The 20201-nt window shown below is 40.0% G+C and overlaps 2 protein-coding genes across 3 annotated transcripts in view; one reads left to right on the forward strand and one right to left on the reverse strand.

Moving 5' to 3' along the window:
* Positions 1-585: 585 nt before the first annotated feature.
* opn3 (opsin 3) lies at positions 586-14950 on the forward strand. The gene is made up of 4 exons (XM_038990781.1): positions 586-931; positions 9742-10061; positions 12930-13181; positions 14681-14950. The coding sequence occupies exons 1-4, from the start codon at positions 586-588 to the stop codon at positions 14948-14950; spliced, it is 1188 nt and encodes a 395-aa protein (XP_038846709.1).
* Positions 14951-16192: 1242 nt separating this feature from the next.
* LOC120046481 (kynurenine 3-monooxygenase-like) overlaps positions 16193-20201 on the reverse strand; it is a 33595-nt gene continuing 29586 nt past the window's right edge. For both annotated transcript variants that reach the window (XM_038991753.1, XM_038991754.1), the window contains one exon: positions 16193-17414. In XM_038991753.1, the coding sequence (XP_038847681.1) occupies positions 17274-17414 (141 nt within the window). In that variant the 3' untranslated portion in view covers positions 16193-17273. The remainder of the gene's footprint in view (positions 17415-20201) is intronic.

Raw genomic sequence — 20201 nt, forward strand, 5'->3', positions numbered from 1 at the left:
GGTAGGGAGGGGTGTGTTTTCTGTTTGTCGAGAGTGACATAGTCTATTTATTGTGGAGTTAAAAACGCAAACCATGTCGGTATGTTTTGTTTATTGATTGTGTGGTGCATTGGCACAGAAATCTGTTGGCGGAAAATTGTATTTTCCCCTAGCTGATCATTGTCTGATACCAGCTCTAATGATGAAGTAATAAAACAGGAAGGGACAATGAGCTCCTCTGTGGTGATCTGCGAATCCAGAATTAATTTTTTTCTTCAGTTAATTATACTGAGGGGGAGGGAGTTCAGTTTATTTTAAAATACAAGGGGAGGGTCGTGTGAAAATGTAGATATGTCCCGAACACAACTTTACCCGCCTGGAGGTACAGTACAGTGGATGCCAACTAATTATAGTGACGGATGGAGACTGCTGGAGATGTAACTCCTCGAGAAATACTGTACATTTGAGTCTTCCATCATCAGGAAAATTGCCCTGATTTCTCAAAGGAGCGTTTGCACGTTTAACTGGTTTAGAGCAGCTTCAGTAATTCAACTGCAGCGCAGAAGATCTTCCCTCTTAGCCACGCTAGACAGGTCATCGCACACAATGTTTGGGAGCGAAGTTATTCAAGCAATAAATCCTGCGGATTTAGCTAGCACTGAAAAAAATACAGAAGAATATATATTTGCGGTTGGTACTTACAAACTCCTTGCTTTTGCCATCGGAACAATCGGAGTCTTCGGATTTTGCAACAATATTATTGTCATCGTGCTGTACTACAGATTCAAGAGACTCCGGACGCCCACAAATTTGTTAATAGTAAACATTAGTATAAGTGACGTGTTGGTGTCTGTCATTGGAATTAACTTTACGTTTGTTTCGTGCATCAAAGGCGGGTGGGTCTGGAACCCGGCAACATGCATTTGGGACGGATTCAGCAACAGTTTATTTGGTTAGTAGTACTTCAGTCCTTTCTGGGTGTCGAGTGGAGATTCACACATATTAAAGGCGCAATCTAAAGATCAAACAATAACAAAGCTGATTATATATTCTACAAGAATCAATGAGTAGCCTATATATAATTTAAATAAATGGATGTAGAAATGGCATATTATCCCTTTAAGAGTTCATTCAAAATATGTTTTTATATATTTGAAGTAATCCAAGTAATTTTTAGTGGCATCCTTTCCATTTAATTTGTATTTCATGTTTTTATGTGTTAAAACTACTCAGATAAAGAAGTTTAGTATTTTGGGCTATTGCATTCTCATAAGTGATCCAATTAAAGTCTATTGCAGGGGACAATTCCCATCCATCTTATTCTAAGGGAGAACTGTTTAGCCCACTTTCTCCCTAATGATTTATGAAACCAGTCTTTACATAGTTGTTGATGTTTATGAATGCCATTGCCACTATGCAGATCACTATGTGGATGAAAACTTGAAGCTAGTTAGTGCCACCTTCATGCTCTCTCTCTCTCTCTCTCTCTCTCTCTCTCTCTCTCTCTCTCTCTCTCTCTCTCTCTCTCTCTCTCTCTCTCTCTCTCTCTCTCTCTCTCTCACTCTCTCTCTCTCTCTCTCTCTCTCTCTCTCTCTCTCTCTCTCTCTCTCTCTCTCTCACTCACTCACTCACTCACTCACTCACTCACTCACTCACTCACTCTCTATTACCCTCATCTCTCTCTCAGGCACACGCAACCTACTGTTGGCTAACCACAAGGTTGACCTACTGTATTTATTATATGGGTGACTTTTCTCATCTTTACAATATATTAATATATTGTAAACTTCTTACATGTAAAACATCATGATATTTCTGAACTCCAAAAACAAATGGTTAATTATTGATGGAAGGATGGATGGGTGTTACTGTAGTACATACTGTTACTGTAGTACATACTGTTACTGTAGTGCATACTGTTACTGTAGTACATACTGTTACTGTAGTACATACTGTTACTGTAGTGCATACTGTTACTGTAGTACATACTGTTACTGTAGTGCATACTGTTACTGTAGTGCATACTGTTACTGTAGTACATACTGTTACTGTAGTACATACTGTTACTGTAGTGCATACTGTTACTGTAGTGCATACTGTTACTGTAGTACATACTGTTACTGTAGTGCATACTGTTACTGTAGTACATACTGTTACTGTAGTGCATACTGTTACTGTAGTACATACTGTTACTGTAGTGCATACTGTTACTGTAGTACATACTGTTACTGTAGTGGATACTGTTACTGTAGTGCATACTGTTACTGTAGTACATACTGTTACTGTAGTGCATACTGTTACTGTAGTACATACTGTTACTGTAGTGCATACTGTTACTGTAGTACATACTGTTACTGTAGTACATACTGTTACTGTAGTGCATACTGTTACTGTAGTACATACTGTTACTGTAGTGCATACTGTTACTGTAGTGCATACTGTTACTGTAGTACATACTGTTACTGTAGTGCATACTGTTACTGTAGTGCATACTGTTACTGTAGTGCATACTGTTACTGTAGTGGATAAAACAACATGGTAGTTTCACTTTGATGTCCCAATTGCACCTCACTAAGGCGAGACACCTTGATAAGACAGTGCTGTCTGCTTGTCTAACCCCCGGACTTTCTCGCCCCACTTCACCACCTCCCTCAGATGACCACTCAAGCCATGAACGTTCTAATGACTGTCCACCTCATGATGTTGTGATGTTGTTTTTTCCAGCCTGGTCTCATAGACTAGAGGTAACATAGCAAATGTAAATCCAGGACACTCAATTTACACTGAACAAAAATATAAACGCAACATGTAAAAGTGTTGGTCCCATGTTTCATGAGCTGAAATAAAAGACCCCAGAAATGTTCCATACGCACAAAAAGCTTATTTCTCTAAAATGTTATTTCTCAAAAAGCTTATTTCTCAAAACAAATTTGTTTACATCCCTGTCAGTGAGCATTTCTCCTTTGCCAAGATAATCCATCCACCTGACAGGTGTGGCTTATGAAGGAGCTGATTAAACAGCATGATCAATACACAGGTGCACCTTGTGCTGAGGACAATAAAAGGCCACTCTAAAATGTGCAGTTTTGTCACACAACACCAGTAGTGACTAGTCATTCTGTTTTGAGCCCCACCTGTTTAGCTAAACGTTTTTTTGTTGTTGCCTGTTTTGCATGTTATTTTGAAATTAATACTTGTCACATACCAGTTTGCAAGAAATGTAAAAATATATATATAATCTTCTCTAGTTGACCTGTGATTGGCTCAGTGTTCTGTCACTCATGGAGACACTACGTCACCGCAAAATCTATGGGTAGAGCTCGGAAATTAAAGCCCCTTGGGTGCTGCCATAGAGTAACATTAGAAGTGCCCATCCAAGAAGGCTCAAGGTCATTGGTCACTGATACAATTACATCAAATCACGTTATATCTACCGTAGCTTTGATTGGACTGATCATGTCAACATCATACATTCAAAATCTTAGCTAGCAAGCTAGCAGTCATCATCATGAATCAAGTTGACAATCTACTGGCAAATATTTTTAATCCTCGTCATATGAAGAGATATTCTGAAGAGAAATTATTGATCAAATGTATCGGTGCTAATCGGCCATTGGACAAAAACATTACACAAGAAGTTAGAAATCCCAAATTCAACAATGGAAGGAATCAGTGGCAAACTGCAAGTGTTGCAAAGCAATCACTAGCCTGCTATTCAGTGGAGTGGGTGTGTGGTCCAAGTCTGGGTTTAAGGGTCTCTTTTCCAAGTTTAAAAGGATAAACATTCAACACCATGGGCACTGGCCATGCTGTCAATCCAGCATGACTTCTGCCGCGTTCAAAACCACTGGAAACTCGGAACGGGAAAATCTCAAACTTTAGCAGTGGTGTAAAGTACTTAAGTAAAAATACTTGATCGTACTACTTAAGTAGTTTTTTTGGGTATCTGTACTTTACTATTTATAATTTTTACAACTTTTACTTTTACTTCACTAAATCCTGAAAGAAAATGATGTACTTTCTACTCCATACATTTTCCCTGACACGGAAAAGTGGGAAAAGTACCCAATTGTCATACTTGAACAAAAGTAAAGATAACTTAATAGAAAATTACTCAAGTAAAAGTGAAAGTCACCCACTAAAATACTACTTGAGTAAAAGTCTAAAAGTATTTGGTTTTAAATATACTCAAGTATCAAAAGTAAATGTAATTGCTAAAATATACTTAAGTATTGAAAGTAAAAGTAAAAGTATAAATCATTTAAATTCCCTGTATTAAGCAAACCAAACGGACACATTTTCTAGTTTTTTAAATTTACGGATAGCCAGGGACACACTCAAACACTCAGACATAATTTATAAACGATGCATATGTGTTTAGTGAGTCCTCCAGATCAGATGCAATAGGGATCACCAGGGATGTTCTCTTGATAAGTGCATGATTTTGACAATTTTCCTGTCCTGCTAGCCATTCAAAATCTAATGAGTACATTTGGGTGTTAGAGAAAATGTATGGAGTAAAAAGTACATAATGTTCTTTAGGAATATAGTGAAGTAAAAATAAAAGTTGTCAAAAATGTAAATAGTAAAGAAAAGTACAGATACCCCCAAAAACTACTTTAAAGTATTTTTACTTAAGTATTTACACCAGTGCTTTTACTTGAGTCATTTTCTATTAAGGTTTCTTTACTTTTACTCAAGTATGACAGTTGGTTACTTTTTCCACCACTGGACTCCAGTGAGTTTAAGACAACTGGGAACTTGTTTAAGAACAACTGGGGGAAAAACGAGCTCTGACTGTGAAAATATGTTTTGAACAGTCATCCAACTCGGAATTCCAAGTCTGAAATTCAGGCCTCTTTCTGGAGCTCTGACCTGAAGATCACTGACGTCATGATTCGACTTTGTTTTTTTTCTGAGTTCCCAGTTGTCTTGAAAGCACCATAAATCCAGAGAATGCCAGACTTTGATGACAAAGGTTAATGACAAAATTTGCCCACAAGGACCGCCGGGCCACCTTCCTGTTCAAGTGAGCACAGCACAACAAGGTGAGTCCAAAAATGTCTTGTATGCTACTGCATACATATAAATGTCTTACATATAAATGTATTATATGTAATATGCCAGGGATATATGTATACTGTAGCTAAGATAGTAATACTAAGTGTATGTTGTGTAGTAAGCTGTTAGTAGCCCATGTGCCTCAACCTAATAATTTGGTCCTTTTCCCCCTCATAATTTAGCCTACTGTTCTGACTTGGTGGTGCCTATAGCCTGTTTTAGAGAAATGTAATCATCAAATATTGTAAGAGCTTTCATTGTCTGCTTATATGCTCCCTTTATTTATGCTAAGGTTCTGACTTGGTGTACAGGGAGAATACTGTAAGAATGGCCCATATTCTGAATTCTGTCGCTGTACATTTCAAAGGTGCTGAACAAATAGTTAGATTGACTACGTCCGTCCTAGCTGGCTCATTAATGTCTTAATCAAAATGATGGAATGCCTTTTATCTTCTTGATGTCCCCTTATGCCACAGTTTGTACATATAAATAAAATCAAATAACATTTTATTGGTCACATACACGTGTTTAACAGATGTTATTGCAGGTGTTATTGCGGGTGTAGCGAACTGCTTGCTTATCAATTGTCAGTAGAAAACCACGTTTGTTTAAGCATTAAGTCAGCCATATCAGCTTTGTTGTTTTAAACGGCAGTAAATGAGGCTGAAGGAACTGTTTCACTGCCAGACAAGGTTCCACTGATAGCCAGGTGTAGCAGTGGTAAGGATTCACTCCCATGGTGCTGAAAAGAAAGCTCTGCTGTTGGGACAGTTTTATGAAAGCCCTAACAGTTTGTGGGCACCGTTATAGTGCAATGAATGTATTGTTTAGTGCCGTGTTGTGTAGTGGCTTTGCTGGCATAGCACAACACAATGCCACAGATGTCTCAAGTTTTGAAGGAGCGTGCAGTTGGCATGCTGACTGCAGGAATGTCCACCAGAGCTGTTGCCAAATAATTTAATGTTAATTTCTCCACCATAAGCCCCCTCCAATGTTGTTTTAGAGAATTTGACAGTACATCCAACCGGCTTCAAATGCAGGTCACCCGACAGCTGATGAAACTGAAGAGTATTTCTGTCTGTAATAAAGCCCTTTTGTGGGGAAAAACTCATTCTGATTGACTGGGCCTGGCTCTACAGTGGCTGTGGGTGCAGACACGGGTGTGCCTGGGAGGGCATAGGCCCACCCACTTGGGAGCTGGATCCACCCATGGCCAGTGGGGAAATCCATAGATTAGGGCCAAATGAATTTATTTCAAATGACTGATTTCCTTATATGAACTGTAACTCAGTGAAATTGTTAAAATGTCAACCAGAGATGTTGACATATAATTGAATGCTCATTTCTCTACCATAAGCCGTCATTTTAGAGAATTTGGCAGCATGTCCAACTGGCCTCACAACCATAGACCACGTGTATGGCGTAGTGTGGGCGAGCGGTTTGCTGATGTCAACGTTGTAAACTGAGTGCCCCATGGTGGCGGTGGGGTTATGGTATGGGCAGGCATAAGCTACGGACAACGAACACAATTGCATTTTATTGATGGCAATTTGAATGCACATAAATACCGTGACGAGATCTTGAGGCCCAATGTGAAGCCCATATTTTTAAGGTACAGTATCTGTGACCAACAGATGAATATCGTATTCCCAGTCATGTGAAATCCTTAGATTAGGGCCTAATGAATGTATTTCAATTGACTGATTTCCTCATATGAACTGTAATTCAGTAAAATCTTTGAAATTGTCGTTGCGTTTATATTTTTGTTTGGTATAGTATAATATATTACATTTTGTACAGTTACATAAGACAAAGAGTTACTTAAGGCTAAAACGAAAGTAGGGTGGTTGGCCCGGGTGGATGGGTAAGCGTATAACGCAAAATTCTAGCAACCCAAAGGTTGTGTTTTCGAATCTCATCATGGACAACTTTAGCATATTAGCAACTTTGCAACTACTTACTACATTTTAGCTACTTTGCAACTACTTAGCATGTTAGCTAACCTTAACCCTAACCCCTAGCCTAGCTAATGTTAGCCAGCTACCTAACATTAGTTTTAGCCACCTAGCTAACGTTAGCAACAATAAATTGGATTCCGTAACCTATCATGCGTTTTTCAAGTTTGTAACATATTGTGATTTTGCAAATTCGTAACATATTGTACGAATTGCAATTCATAACATATCATGTGAAATGGATGATGGACATCCACAAATTAATACATATCATACGAAACGTAACATATCATACTAAATTGAGTGTCCTGGATTGTTTTTTCTAAATTGCTTGTATTTTTTGTTGCCTTAAAGCGCTTTGAGATGTTTTATGTAAAGAATAGCGCTTTATGTTTTATGTAAAGAATATTATTATCATTATTACTATTATTACTATGATCCAAATTTGCTTTTGAACAGATCAATAAAATGTGAAGGATTTTTTTAAGTGCACAAGAATAGCCAAAACAGCCCAAAATATCATTCAATACCAGTGTGCCCTACAGAAGAACAGCCTGCACCAATGCAGAGACACTGAAAAAGATGCTGGTTAATATAATAATTAATTATAATTAGCCTACAGGCACTTTAAATCCCCTCAGAAAAATAGTTGAATGGTAGAGATTATTGATACCATATTAATTTACTACAGCATGTGAAACCACTCACACATTCAACTCTAAATTTCGATGACTATCTAAGGACATCCTGCACCTGTTACACCTATTGCACTCATGCAGCGTGGTCCTGGCAGTTTGACCTGTACTGACATGTTATGTATTAGTTGTGTTATAGTGTCCAGTAACACTGTGCTCAAACAGCTCCCTCTATAATGCAACGCAGCTGTGCTGCAACACTTCAAATCGAATCAAATCAAATGTATTTGTCACATACACATGGTTAGCAGATGTTAATGCGAGTGTAGCGAAATGCTTGTGCTTCTAGTTCCGACCATGCAGTAATATCTAACAAGTAATATAACCTAACAATTCCACAACAACTACCTTATACACACAAGTGTAAAGGAATGAATACGAATATGTACATAAAAATATATAAATGAGTGATGGCCGAACGGCATAGGCAAGATGCAGTAGATGGTAAGAGTACAGTATATACATATGAGATGAGTAATGTAGTGTATGAAAACATTATATGAAGTGGCATTGTTTAAAGTGGCTAGTGATACATTACATCAAGATGAAGTAGATGGTATAGCGTACAGTATATACATATGAGATGAGTAATGTAGGGTATGAGAACATATAAAGCGGCATTGTTTAAAGTGGCTAGTGATACATGTATTACATCAAGATGGCAAGATGCAGTAGATGTTATAGAGTACAGTATATACATATGAGATGAGTAATGTAGGGTATGAAAACATTATATGAAGTGGCATTGTTTAAAGTGGCTAGTGATACATTACATCAAGATGAAGTAGATGGTATAGCGTACAGTATATACATATGAGATGAGTAATGTAGGGTATGAGAACATTATATAAAGTGGCATTGTTCAAAGTGGCTAGTGGTACATCTAATTACATCAAGATGCAGTAGATGGTATAGAGTACAGTATATACATATGAGATGAGTAATGTAGGGTATGAGAACATTATATAAAGTGGCATTGTTCAAAGTGGCTAGTGGTACATCTAATTACATCAAGATGGCAAGATGCAGTAGATGGTATAGCGTACAGTATATACATATGGGATGAGTACAATGGAGAGTCTGAATGTAATTCAAGGGGATTTACACAAGAAAAATAAGGCGTTCCTTTTTTTCTCCCAGACCTTATGGATGGCCTTCTGATGAGATTTAAGCATTGACATAGACTCAGACCATCCATTTGCGTTGTTTCTCTATGAATAATTGTAATATTAATAGTAGAACACAGAATAAAAAAAATCCTAAACCAGGACAAATAAAACAGAGAAAACAGAAAATACAAAATATAATTTTACGGGGCCCCCTTAGAGTTGTTTAGCCAGGTATATTGACAGAAAACACATCTCTTGTACACCAAGGACCTGGGGAGGTGTTTCGGGGTGGAGGAGGAGAGAAGAATGTACCTATTTTAATGGCTATCAAAAAAATTGTAGCTTGTGACAAGTTACATTTTCTATGCTAGAAAAGGTTGGAGACCCCTGCAATAGGATATTTATGATATTGAATATACAGTATATTGAGAAAATATTTGATTGAGGACCGAGTAATAACTGTAATAAAATCATCATCAGGTGGGTGCTTACATTTGTCCTATTTCACACATGTACAAGTGTGTATTATAATCATGTGAATTGGAAATTCGTTTTTTGCATATCCAAATCTCCCTGAGACACCCTCTGAGGTTTTACTGTGACCCTGGAGCAATTAATGTTAAGTGTCATGCTCAAGGGCACATCGGCAGCCGCTGTGCAGCGCCCAATGAGCAGTTTAGGGGGTTAAGTTCAGATATTGATGCCAGCAACCCTCCCTGTTCCCGGCTCACTCCCGCCAGATTTCTTTTCTCTGTCGGCACTGTGATTCAAACAGGAAACCTTCCGGTTGCTGGCCAGCTTCTCTAACCTCGGGGCTACCGTGTAGAGAACACCAGTGTAATAACCAATAGACAGTAATAATCAGGGCCTACCTATATATATTTCATAACCCAGATTCGCTAGTCATTACTCCGCATCACAACCCATCTCCCTCCTTTCCAGGCATTGTGTCCATCATGAGTCTCTCTGCCTTGGCCTATGAGCGCTACATCCGGGTGGTCCATGCTAAGGTGGTGGACTTCCCCTGGGCCTGGAGGTGCATCACTTACATCTGGCTCTACTCCCTGGTCTGGACAGGGGCTCCTCTCCTGGGGTGGAACCGCTACACTCTGGAGATCCACCAGTTAGGCTGCTCTCTGGACTGGACTTCCAAGGACCCTAACGATTCCTCCTTCGTTCTCTTCTTTCTCCTGGCCTGCTTCTTCGTACCAGTGGGCATTATGATCTACTGCTACGGGAACATTCTTTACACAGTGCAAATGGTAAGAACAAGGACATGGCAGTCTTGCTGTCGCTTCCTCCCATTTTCTTCATTTGCTTCATGTTTATATCAGTGTGGTGACCCTTCGCTAAGCCCGTCCCCGCCACCCTTGGTTACTGTTGCAACCTAGGACAACATTTTCCCGGGAAGCTTAATTCTCCATTCAACCACTGGCAAAATCCCCTCGCAATGATCTCACACTGTGTTTCTAATACACAATTAAATTAAACACGAACTACCTATTGCTAATCAGGAAACTTTTGGGTATGATGTGGTGGACTGTCATTGTAGCATAATAGCTGAATATACAAAACAGATGACCTGGGACATGGACTTATCTCAGCAGAGGACCACTTTCGAGGGCTGAAAACATCTGTCAAACTTTGATTTTGGAATGTAATATCCCTTCAACATACTGCAGTGATGAACTAAAACAGTCAAATAAACTCTCTGTAAACATTCACAATAATGTCATTTTGTCACTTATAGTATGGCTATAGCGTATACAGATGTAGGATCTTAATTTGAGCCAATTTGCTACAGCAGAAAAATCATCCTGCAGCTGCGGGAAATGTGAATTATTATGTGGATTAAATGTAATGAAACATTTTGATAGGGGTTGATATGTTTTTCATTAGGAAAAATCAAGTCTGACATTTTAAAGTGGAAATTACAAACTTTAAAAGCCTTTTTAAACCTTGAATACACTACAAGTTTGCTTTTCCTGCTGTGAAACAAAAGGATCAAATTAAAATCTTACATCTGTAGCATATGACATGTGTTGGCATGTATAAGAGCAATTTAGGGCTGGATTCAATCCGTAGCAATGAAGATCCGCGATATAGCGTGATTTCAATTTAGAGGCAATGTTCCCGTGATCGCGGAACCTGTATTCTCGGTAAATCACTGTATTCTCGGTAAACACTGCATATGTCGGCTCAATCGGAAATTACCTTTACATTTCAAACGCTGTAATGACTGGGTGTCGGAGTGCGAAGTCAGGCGCAGGAAGACAGAGGATACAATGATCACGTTCATTTAATGAACCACTGACAAACAACGGCCACCCCACTTGACACTGGGTGCTCCCAATAAACTGCCCCAGACACGGGGAACGAAAACAGTTCAGAAAAATGCACACTAACACAAACGTCAGACTAACAAACACCAAGCTTACAATAAAACAATCCCGCACAAAGAAACGGGCGGGCCGGCTGACAGATAAAGCCCAACTAATTACGAACAAACACAAAACAGGTGTAACCAATGAACACATAAGGAGGGGGAGGAAAAAGATCAATGGCAGCTAATAGGCCGGTGACGACGACCGCCGAACGCCACCCGAACGGGAAGGAGAGCCTGCCTCGGTCGGAGTCGTGACAAACGCGCTACAACGCTGATCCTTCAGCGCTACGAATTGAATCGAGCTCTTAATGTTAAAGTATTACCATGGTGTCTTCTCTTTTTGGGAAAGTGAACAAATCAACAGATACATCTACATAATTAATTTAAAGGTCTAATGCAGCCATTTTTATCTCAATATGAAATAATTTCTGAGTAACAGTTCATGTAAGTACCTTACTGTGATTGTTTAAAATTAAAATGGTAAAAAAAAAAAAAAAATGTCACCAGGCAGGCCAAAACTCCATCTCACCAAAACAGGCAGAACCTTCAGACTCTCATTTTCAAACAACTCTTACACTAAAAGGGCATTTATCATCATTTTCACAGTATTATTCCAACCTCATAGTGTATAAATATATATAAAACACAGAAAAATCACGTTTTTGACTGCACTGGGCCTTTAAATAAAATGCATAAATCAAAGGTAGGCTCGTACTTACATTCATCAAGGATGCAAGACAAACAAAGCGAACTCGACCAAACAATGGCAAAATGAGGTAGTAGCCTACAAATTCAATTCTAGTGCATGCGCTTGGGGATCTGAGGCCGATGCCAACATTAAGCACCACTGAATGGACAACGCCCCAGGTGTGGCTCCGCTACGCTAACAGGTGTATCAGTAAACCCACTATCTCATGCAAATGGATACGTAGACTACATAGGGATGTCATGGGACAATGTCATTGCGTCCTCTGTGGCCTCATCTTTTTAAGCAAAATAAAGGTGGAGATGTTTATCTTCTCTCCTACATTAACAACCACAGGATCAAGCATATCATCTTTCATTAAAGACCCTCTCTTTATCTAATGTAAAGGTCCGAAAGAAGTTAGCTGACATTCACATGCAGAGAAAATCTTATTTTTTGTGGGGAGTGCATAATGTCAGTACAAGTGACATATAACCCACCCCTCATTTCCTCAGGGCATGGACACTACAAGGTGTTCAATGTTCCACAGTGATGCTGGCCCATTTTGACACCAGTGCTTCCCACAGTTGTGTAAAATTGTCTGGATGTCCTTTGGGCGGTGGACCATTCTTGATACACACGGGAAACTGTTGAGCGTGGAAAAACCCAGCAGCATTACAGTACTTGACACAAACCGGTGTGCCTGGCACCTACTACCATACCCCGTTCAAAGGCACTTAAATATTTTGTCTTGCCTATTCACCCTCTGAGTGACATACATACACAATCCATGTCTCAATTGTCTCAAGGCTTAAAAATCCTTCTTTAACCTGTCTCCTCCCCTTCATCTACACTGATTGAAGTGGATTTCACAAGTGACATCAATAAGTGATCATACAGTAGCTTTCACCTGGTCAGTCTATGTCATGGAAAGAGCAGGTGTTCTTAATGTTTTGTATACTCAGTGTATAACTGGAATGTTTTTTGTTGTTTTTTACATATTCTAATTAGACCATTTTAGTGAGTGATGAGATTCTTTCCTATTGTCGTTCCCAACAGCTCCGCTCCATCCAGGACCTTCAGACAGTGCAGATTATTAAGATCCTGCGCTACGAGAAGAAGGTGGCCGTCATGTTCCTCTTGATGATCTCCTGTTTCCTGGTGTGCTGGACGCCCTACGCCGTGGTGTCCATGATGGAAGCCTTTGGCAGGAAGAGCATGGTCACCCCTGCCGTCGCCATCATCCCCTCCTTCTTCGCCAAGTCCAGCACGGCCTATAACCCTCTCATCTACATCTTCATGAGCAGAAAGGTGATGGGACCTCTGACCTGACACACGAATGCTGATAGCAGAAAGTCTTTGAAACAAGCCTTTTTCCAAATTTAAAGGGAAACACACTTCAAAATCAAAGTTTATCTGATGTTTTCAGACCTCAATGCAGCATAATAGCTGAATATACAAAACAGATGATATGGACTTACAGTATCTCAGCAAAATACCACTTTTGGCTAAAAACATCTGACAAACTTTGGAGTATAATGTCCCTTCAACATACTACACTGATTAACTTCAACAACAAAATGACATCTCTGTAAACGTTCACAATATTGTTGTTAACTTAGTCTTGCAGTATGGCTTGAATATCAAATCAAATCAAATTTCATTGGTCGCATTAACATATTTAGCGGATGTTATTGCGGGTGTAGCGAAATGCTTGTGTTCCTAGCTCCAGCAGTACAGTAATATCTAACAATTTACAACAATACACACAGATCTAAAAGTAAAATAATGTAATTAAGAAATATATAAATGTTAGGACGAGCAATGTCTGGAGTATAGCTCTATATACAGTACCAGTGAAAAGTTTGTAAACACATACTCATTTGTACTATTTTCTACATTGTAGAGTAATAATGAAGACATCAACTATGAAATAACACATAGGAGTCATGTTGTGTTGTCACCCTGGGGCGGCAGGGTAGCCTAGTGGTTAGAGCGTTGGGCTAGCAACCGAAAGGTTGCAAGTTCAAATCCCCGAGCTGACAAGGTACAAATCTGTCGTTCTGCCCCTGAACAAGGCAGTTAACCCACTGTTCCTAGGCCGTCATTGAAAATAAGAGTTTGTTCTTAACTGACTTGCCTAGTTAAATAAAGGTTAAAAATGTAAGTCGCTCTGGATAAGAGCGTCTGCTAAATGACTTAAATGTTGTAACCAAAAAAGTGTTAAACAAATCAATAAATATTTTATTTTTGAGATTCTTCAAAGTAGCCACCCTTTGCCTTGATGACAGCTTTGCACACTCTTGGCATTCTCTCAACCAGCTTCATGAGGTAGTCACCTGGAATGCATTTCAATTAACAGGTGTGCCTTGTTAAAAGTTAATTTGTGGAATTTCTTTCCTTCTTAATACGTTTGAGCCAATCAGTTGTGTTGTGACAAAGTAGGGGTGGTATACAGAAGATAGCCCTATTTGATCAAATATCATACAGCACGACAGGATGCTCTCAATGGTTCATCTGTAAAAGTTTATGATCTTGTAGGATCTCAATTTGAGCCAGTTTGCTACAGCAGGAAAATAATCCTGCAGCAACAGGAAATTCATGGTAAACACTGCATATGTCGTCTCAATCTGAAACTACCTTAAAATGTCAATCGCCCTTCAACGCTTTGAACGAATTGACTCGAGCCTTAATGTTAAAGTATTACCATGGTGTCTTTTATTTTTGGAAAAGTGAACAAATACTTCCATTTGAGTAACACCGCTCTTCCCTCTCTCTTTATTCTCCTCCTCCTCCTGTTCCTCTGGCAGTTCCGGCGCTGCTTGCTGCAGCTGTTGTGCTCCCGGCTCTCATGGATTCAGCACAGTGTCAAGGACCGCCCGCTGGCCCGGAGCATCGAGCGGCCCATCCGCCCAATTTTCATGTCCCACAGAGGGGACGGGGAACGACCAAAGAAGAGGGTGACCTTCAGCTCCTCCTCCATCATCTTCATCATCGCCAACAACGACATGCACCACCTGGACACCACCTCCAAGAGCGGCCGTATGTTGTCAGAGGTCATCCAGGTGCGGCCGCTGTGACAGAGCATTATGGGTACTGCAGTACATCATGCTACACCCAGGTCACCATGGGAACTGACTAATCACCTCCATCTAACACCTGTTCCTCTGTATACCTCAGGACTTCCTCTCATGATACAGTAAACCCGGAGGTGTTTCCTCTCAAAAGCCAAAACACCTTTCTGACCCAAGACTACTGGAAGTGTTTAATATCCTGTTCTCAGACTGTCTCGCCATGAATGCCGGGAAACGCTTTTTCTACCATCAGTTATGGTAAACAAAATATGTAGCTGTGAATTTGTGACGTATTTCTCTTAACTTGTACCCTGTTATTTTCAACAGCACCTATGTAATCGTGTCAGCCAGCCTTCGACATAGTCTCATGCTGAGTTGAGTGTTTTTGAACAGGACCTCCTGTGTGATGCCGGAAGCTAGCAGTGCTAATGGATCAGTGATTGGCTGAGGAAGTGATGTTGATCATTATTATTTCCCTGGTTGGCAGCACAATAGTGCTGAATGACTGACGGGGAAAGCCTTACAATATTGCAGCAGCACATTCTGCACAAAACTCTCTCAGCCTTTGTCACATCCAGTTACAATAAAGAGATCATATTTTAAGAAAGCCACGGATGAGATGTTTAAAAAAAAAAAATCTTCCTCATTTAATTGTCACCACACTCGCTAGCGTGATAAGGGCAATCACTGTGAAATTACATTTCGTGGAATTATTCCCGTAGAATAATATGAATGTAATTAAAGAGGGAAGAGATTGTGGTCAAGATCAGACTGGTTCCACGGGCTACAGGGATAATACACTCCAGCGGCTCCAGGTTGCAGACGGAGCTCCCTTCACAAGCCTCCTGAGTCGTCCCCTATGAGTAGAGTTGATGAGGAGAAGATCGTATTCAGCTCTATATAGGCACCATGTCATCATATGTGTACATCTGTGGTGACCTGAGACTGTCGTAAGAACAAGCCAATCATCAGCCTAGCTATTAGCTACCACTTTGAGCTTGACATTTACAGTAGATTTATAGGTCTGGTTTTTCCCACAGAAAACGTTTTTCATATAAATGTATGCGCCTTAGATGTGTCCTTTTTCACTCAAAACATGTTATGCTGTGTGAAGGACTCCTTGATTAAGAAGTGAGCAAGTGTGAAAGAGCTCAAATTCATTCATTCATTATACAGGTTTCGCAAGCGATAACTCCGCCACAAGCAACTGCAAATTCATTAATTCAATAACACCCACATCAAGGCAAATTGTGTTAACAATGTTTATAACTTTAATGATAAATCATTAGTTGTCAACACAGGTCATGCAGCTATGACTACTACAGTTGCATTGTTGAGCAGTAACATTGTGATCATGGCACAGCATTAAGACCAGAGTAACTTATTTTTGCTCATATCCTTGCAGGTGCAACCTCAATCAAAAAAAAAATATTGTGGTTTTAACGTACTGGCCTCGAAGATTAGAACGTTATTTACTGTATTTATGTTTGATTCAACACACCCTCAAAAAAAGCCCCTTAAGTTATTTTCTGGCATGTTGACCTCACATGGAACTGGGACAATAATATGCCACAAATGATTTGGAATGTTTAATTACTGCAACATGACTGACACGAGTTGGATGTTGGTTAATAATGATTAATAACACTTGAGTAAATGAGGGACACAAAGTATTTTTTAAAATAGGTGCTTCCACACAGGTGTGGTTACTGAGTTAATAAAAAAATTAACAGCTCATTATGCTTAGGGTTATGTATAAAAATGCCCAGTTGCCCATTATTTTGGTTACCATGGTTAGAAGAAGAGATCTCATTAACTTTGAAAGAGGGGTATCAAAGTAGCATAGGGGGTTTAAAGTGTGTGTGTTTGTGTTTTAGTCACTAGATCTCAACCCAATTGAACAATTGATTCTGGGAGACAATGTTTTTTCACCACCATCAACAAAACACAAAATTATGCAATTTCTTGTCGAAGAATGGTGTCGCATCCCTCCAATAGTGTTCCAGACACTTGTAGATTATGCCAAGGCATATTGATGCTGTTCTGGAGGCTCGCGGTGGCCTAACGCCCTGTTAAAACACTATGTTGGTGTTTCCTTTATTTTGCCAGTTACCTGTACATTAACACAAAATGTGCCCCACAGGCCTTCAATTACAGTCAATAAAATGTTTATTAAGTACATTATGAAACAATTACATTGGTAATTGGGTCACAGAACGAACACTGTATTTTTCCATCTGTTTTGAGGTCAGTTGGGTTTGAGCTCTGTTGTTTGTAGCTCACTTTTCTCCCCTCTATCTGGGACGAAGTGGTATTAGCCCACAAAACCTCAGAAGGGACTCTTGAGGGCCTGCAGCCTGGTCCACAGCTGCTCGATGGAGATGTTTGGCATGTTAGGGGGGTATCTGACGAGAAGGTAGGAGCCCCCCACAACAGATGCTGCCACACATAACAGGCCTTGGTTGATCACCTGAGGGGAACAAAAAAATTAAGTTTCTTAAAAATTGGAAATTGAATGATCCTCCATCGTTAAGACTATTTAAATATTGAAAATGTGGGCTACAGAAAAACAAAATAGCATAATTTGAGTTTTAAAAGCACTAGAAATGAGCACAAGGTGAAAGGAAATGAAAAGTGAAACGAAATGTTATGAGAATAAACAAGAAATGTGTTGAAGTAACAACAAAAAAATCTGATGACTGAAACTTAAGTCTCAGATCGATTGTCTATAGCCAAGTTAACCTCCCCTAATGACAATCATGCTTTTTTGGAAAGAGGATAATTTTGTACATATATTAAAATGCGAGATTGACCAATGCCAGTCCCTTGAGTACAGTCGTGGCCAAACGTTTTGAGAATGACACAAATATTAATTTCCACAAAGTTTACTGCTTCAGTGTCTTTAGATATTTTTGTCAGAAGTTACTATGGAATACTGAAGAATAATTACAAGCATTTCATAAGTGTCAAAGGCTTTTATTGACAATTACATGAAGTTGATGCAAAGAGTCAATCTTTGCAGTGTTGACCCTTCTTTTTCAAGACCTCTGCAATCCGCCCTAGCATGCTGTCAATTAACTTCTGGGCCACATCCTGACTGATAGCAGCCCATTCTTGCATAATCAATGCTTGGAGTTTGTCAGAATTTGTGGGTTTTTGTTTGTCCACCCGCCTCTTGAGGATTGACCACAAGTTCTAAATGGGATTAAGGTCTGGGGAGTTTCCTGGCCATGGACCCAAAATATCGATGTTTTGTTCCCCGAGCCACTTAGTTATCACTTTTGCCTTATGGCAAGGTGCTCCAACATGCTGGAAAAGGCATTGTTCGTCACCAAACTGTTCCTGGATGGTTGGGAGAAGATGCTCTTGGAGGATGTGTTGGTACTATTCTTTATTCATGGCTGTGTTCTTAGGCAAAATTGTGAATGAGCCCACTCCCTTGGCAGAGAAACAACCCCACACATGAATGGTCTCAGGATGCTTTACTGTTGGCATGACACAGGACTGATGGTAGTGCTCACCTTGTCTTCTCCGGACAAGCTTTTTCCCGGATGCCCCAAACAATCGGAAAGGGGATTCATCAGACAAAATGACTTTACCCCAGTCCTCAGCAGTCCAATCCCTGTACCCTTTGCAGAATATCAGTCTGTCCCTGATGTTTTTCCTGGAGAGAAGTGGCTTCTTTGCTGCCCTTCTTGACACCAGGCCATCCTCCAAAAGTCTTCGCCTCACTGTGCGTGCAGATGCACTCACACCTGCCTGCTGCGATTCCTCAGCAAGCTCTGTACTGGTGGTGTCCCGATCCCGCAGCTGAATCAACTTTAGGAGACGGTCCTGGCGCTTGCTGGACTTTCTTGGGCGCCCTGAAGCCTTCTTCACAACAAGCTTTCCGCTCTCCTTGAAGTTCTTGATGATCCGATAAATGGTTGATTTAGGTGTAATCTTACTGGCGGCAATGTCCTTGCCTGTGAAACCCTTTTTGTGCAAAGCAATGATGACAGCGTGTGTTTCCTTGCAGGTAGCCATGGTTGACTGAGGAAGAACAATGATTCCAAGCACCACCCTCCTTTTGAAGCTTCCAGTCTGTTATTCGAACTCAATCAGCATGACAGAGTGATCTCCAGCCTTGTCCTCGTAAACACTGTGTTAACGAGAGAATCAATGACATGATGTCAGCTGGTCCTTTTGTGGCAGGGCTGAAATGCAGTGGAAATGTTTTTGGGGGATTCAGTTCATTTGCATGGCAAAGAGGGACTTTGCAAATAATTGAAATTCATCTGATAACTCTTCATAACATTCTGGAGTATATGCAAATTGCCCTCATATAAGCTGAGGCAGCAGACTTTGTGAAAATGTATATTTGTGTCATTCTCAAAACTTTTGGCTACGACTGTAGAAGGACTGAGAAACTCAGTTTCGGTGACTTTTGAAGAGGACATTCTATTGCAAAATGTATGAAAATGTAATTATGCTGACACCATCTAAAATAAAATGTCCACCTCCAGAAATGGGCCAAATAACATATTGGACCATATACAGTTGAAGTCGGAAGTTTACATACACCTTGGCCAAATACATTTGAACTCAGTTTTTCACAATTCCTGACATTTAATCCTAGTAAAAATTCCCTGTTTTAGGTCAGTTAGGATCACCACTTTATTTTAAGAATGTGAAATGTCAGAATAATAGTAGAGAGAATGATTAATTTCAGCTTTTATTTCTTTCATCACATTCCCAGTGGGTCAGAAGTTTACATACACTCAATGAGTATTTGGTAGCATTACCTTTAAATTGTTTAACTTGGGACAAATGTTTCGGGTAGCCTTCCACAAGCTTCCCACAATAAGTTGGGTGAATTTTGGCCCATTCCTCCTGACAGAGCTGGTGTAACTGAGTAAGGTTTGTAGGCCTCCTTGCTCTCACACGCTTTTTCAGTTCTGCCCACAAATTTTCTATAGGATTGAGGTCAGGGCTCTGTGATGGCCACTCCAATACCTTGACTTTGTTGTGTTTAAGCCATTTTGCCACAACTTTGGAAGTATACGTGGGGTCATTGTCCATTTGGAAGACCCATTTGCGACCAAGCTTTAACTTCCTGACTGATGTCTTGAGATGTTGCTTCAATATATCCACATCATTTTCTTCCCTCATGATGCCATCTATTTTGTGAAGTGCACCAGCCCCTACTGCAGCAAAGCACCCCCACAACATGATGCTGCCGTGCTTCATGGTTGGGATGGTGTTCTTCAGCTTGCAA

Source organism: Salvelinus namaycush, chromosome 4 (assembly GCF_016432855.1).
Source record: "Salvelinus namaycush isolate Seneca chromosome 4, SaNama_1.0, whole genome shotgun sequence".
NCBI lineage: Eukaryota > Metazoa > Chordata > Actinopteri > Salmoniformes > Salmonidae > Salvelinus > Salvelinus namaycush.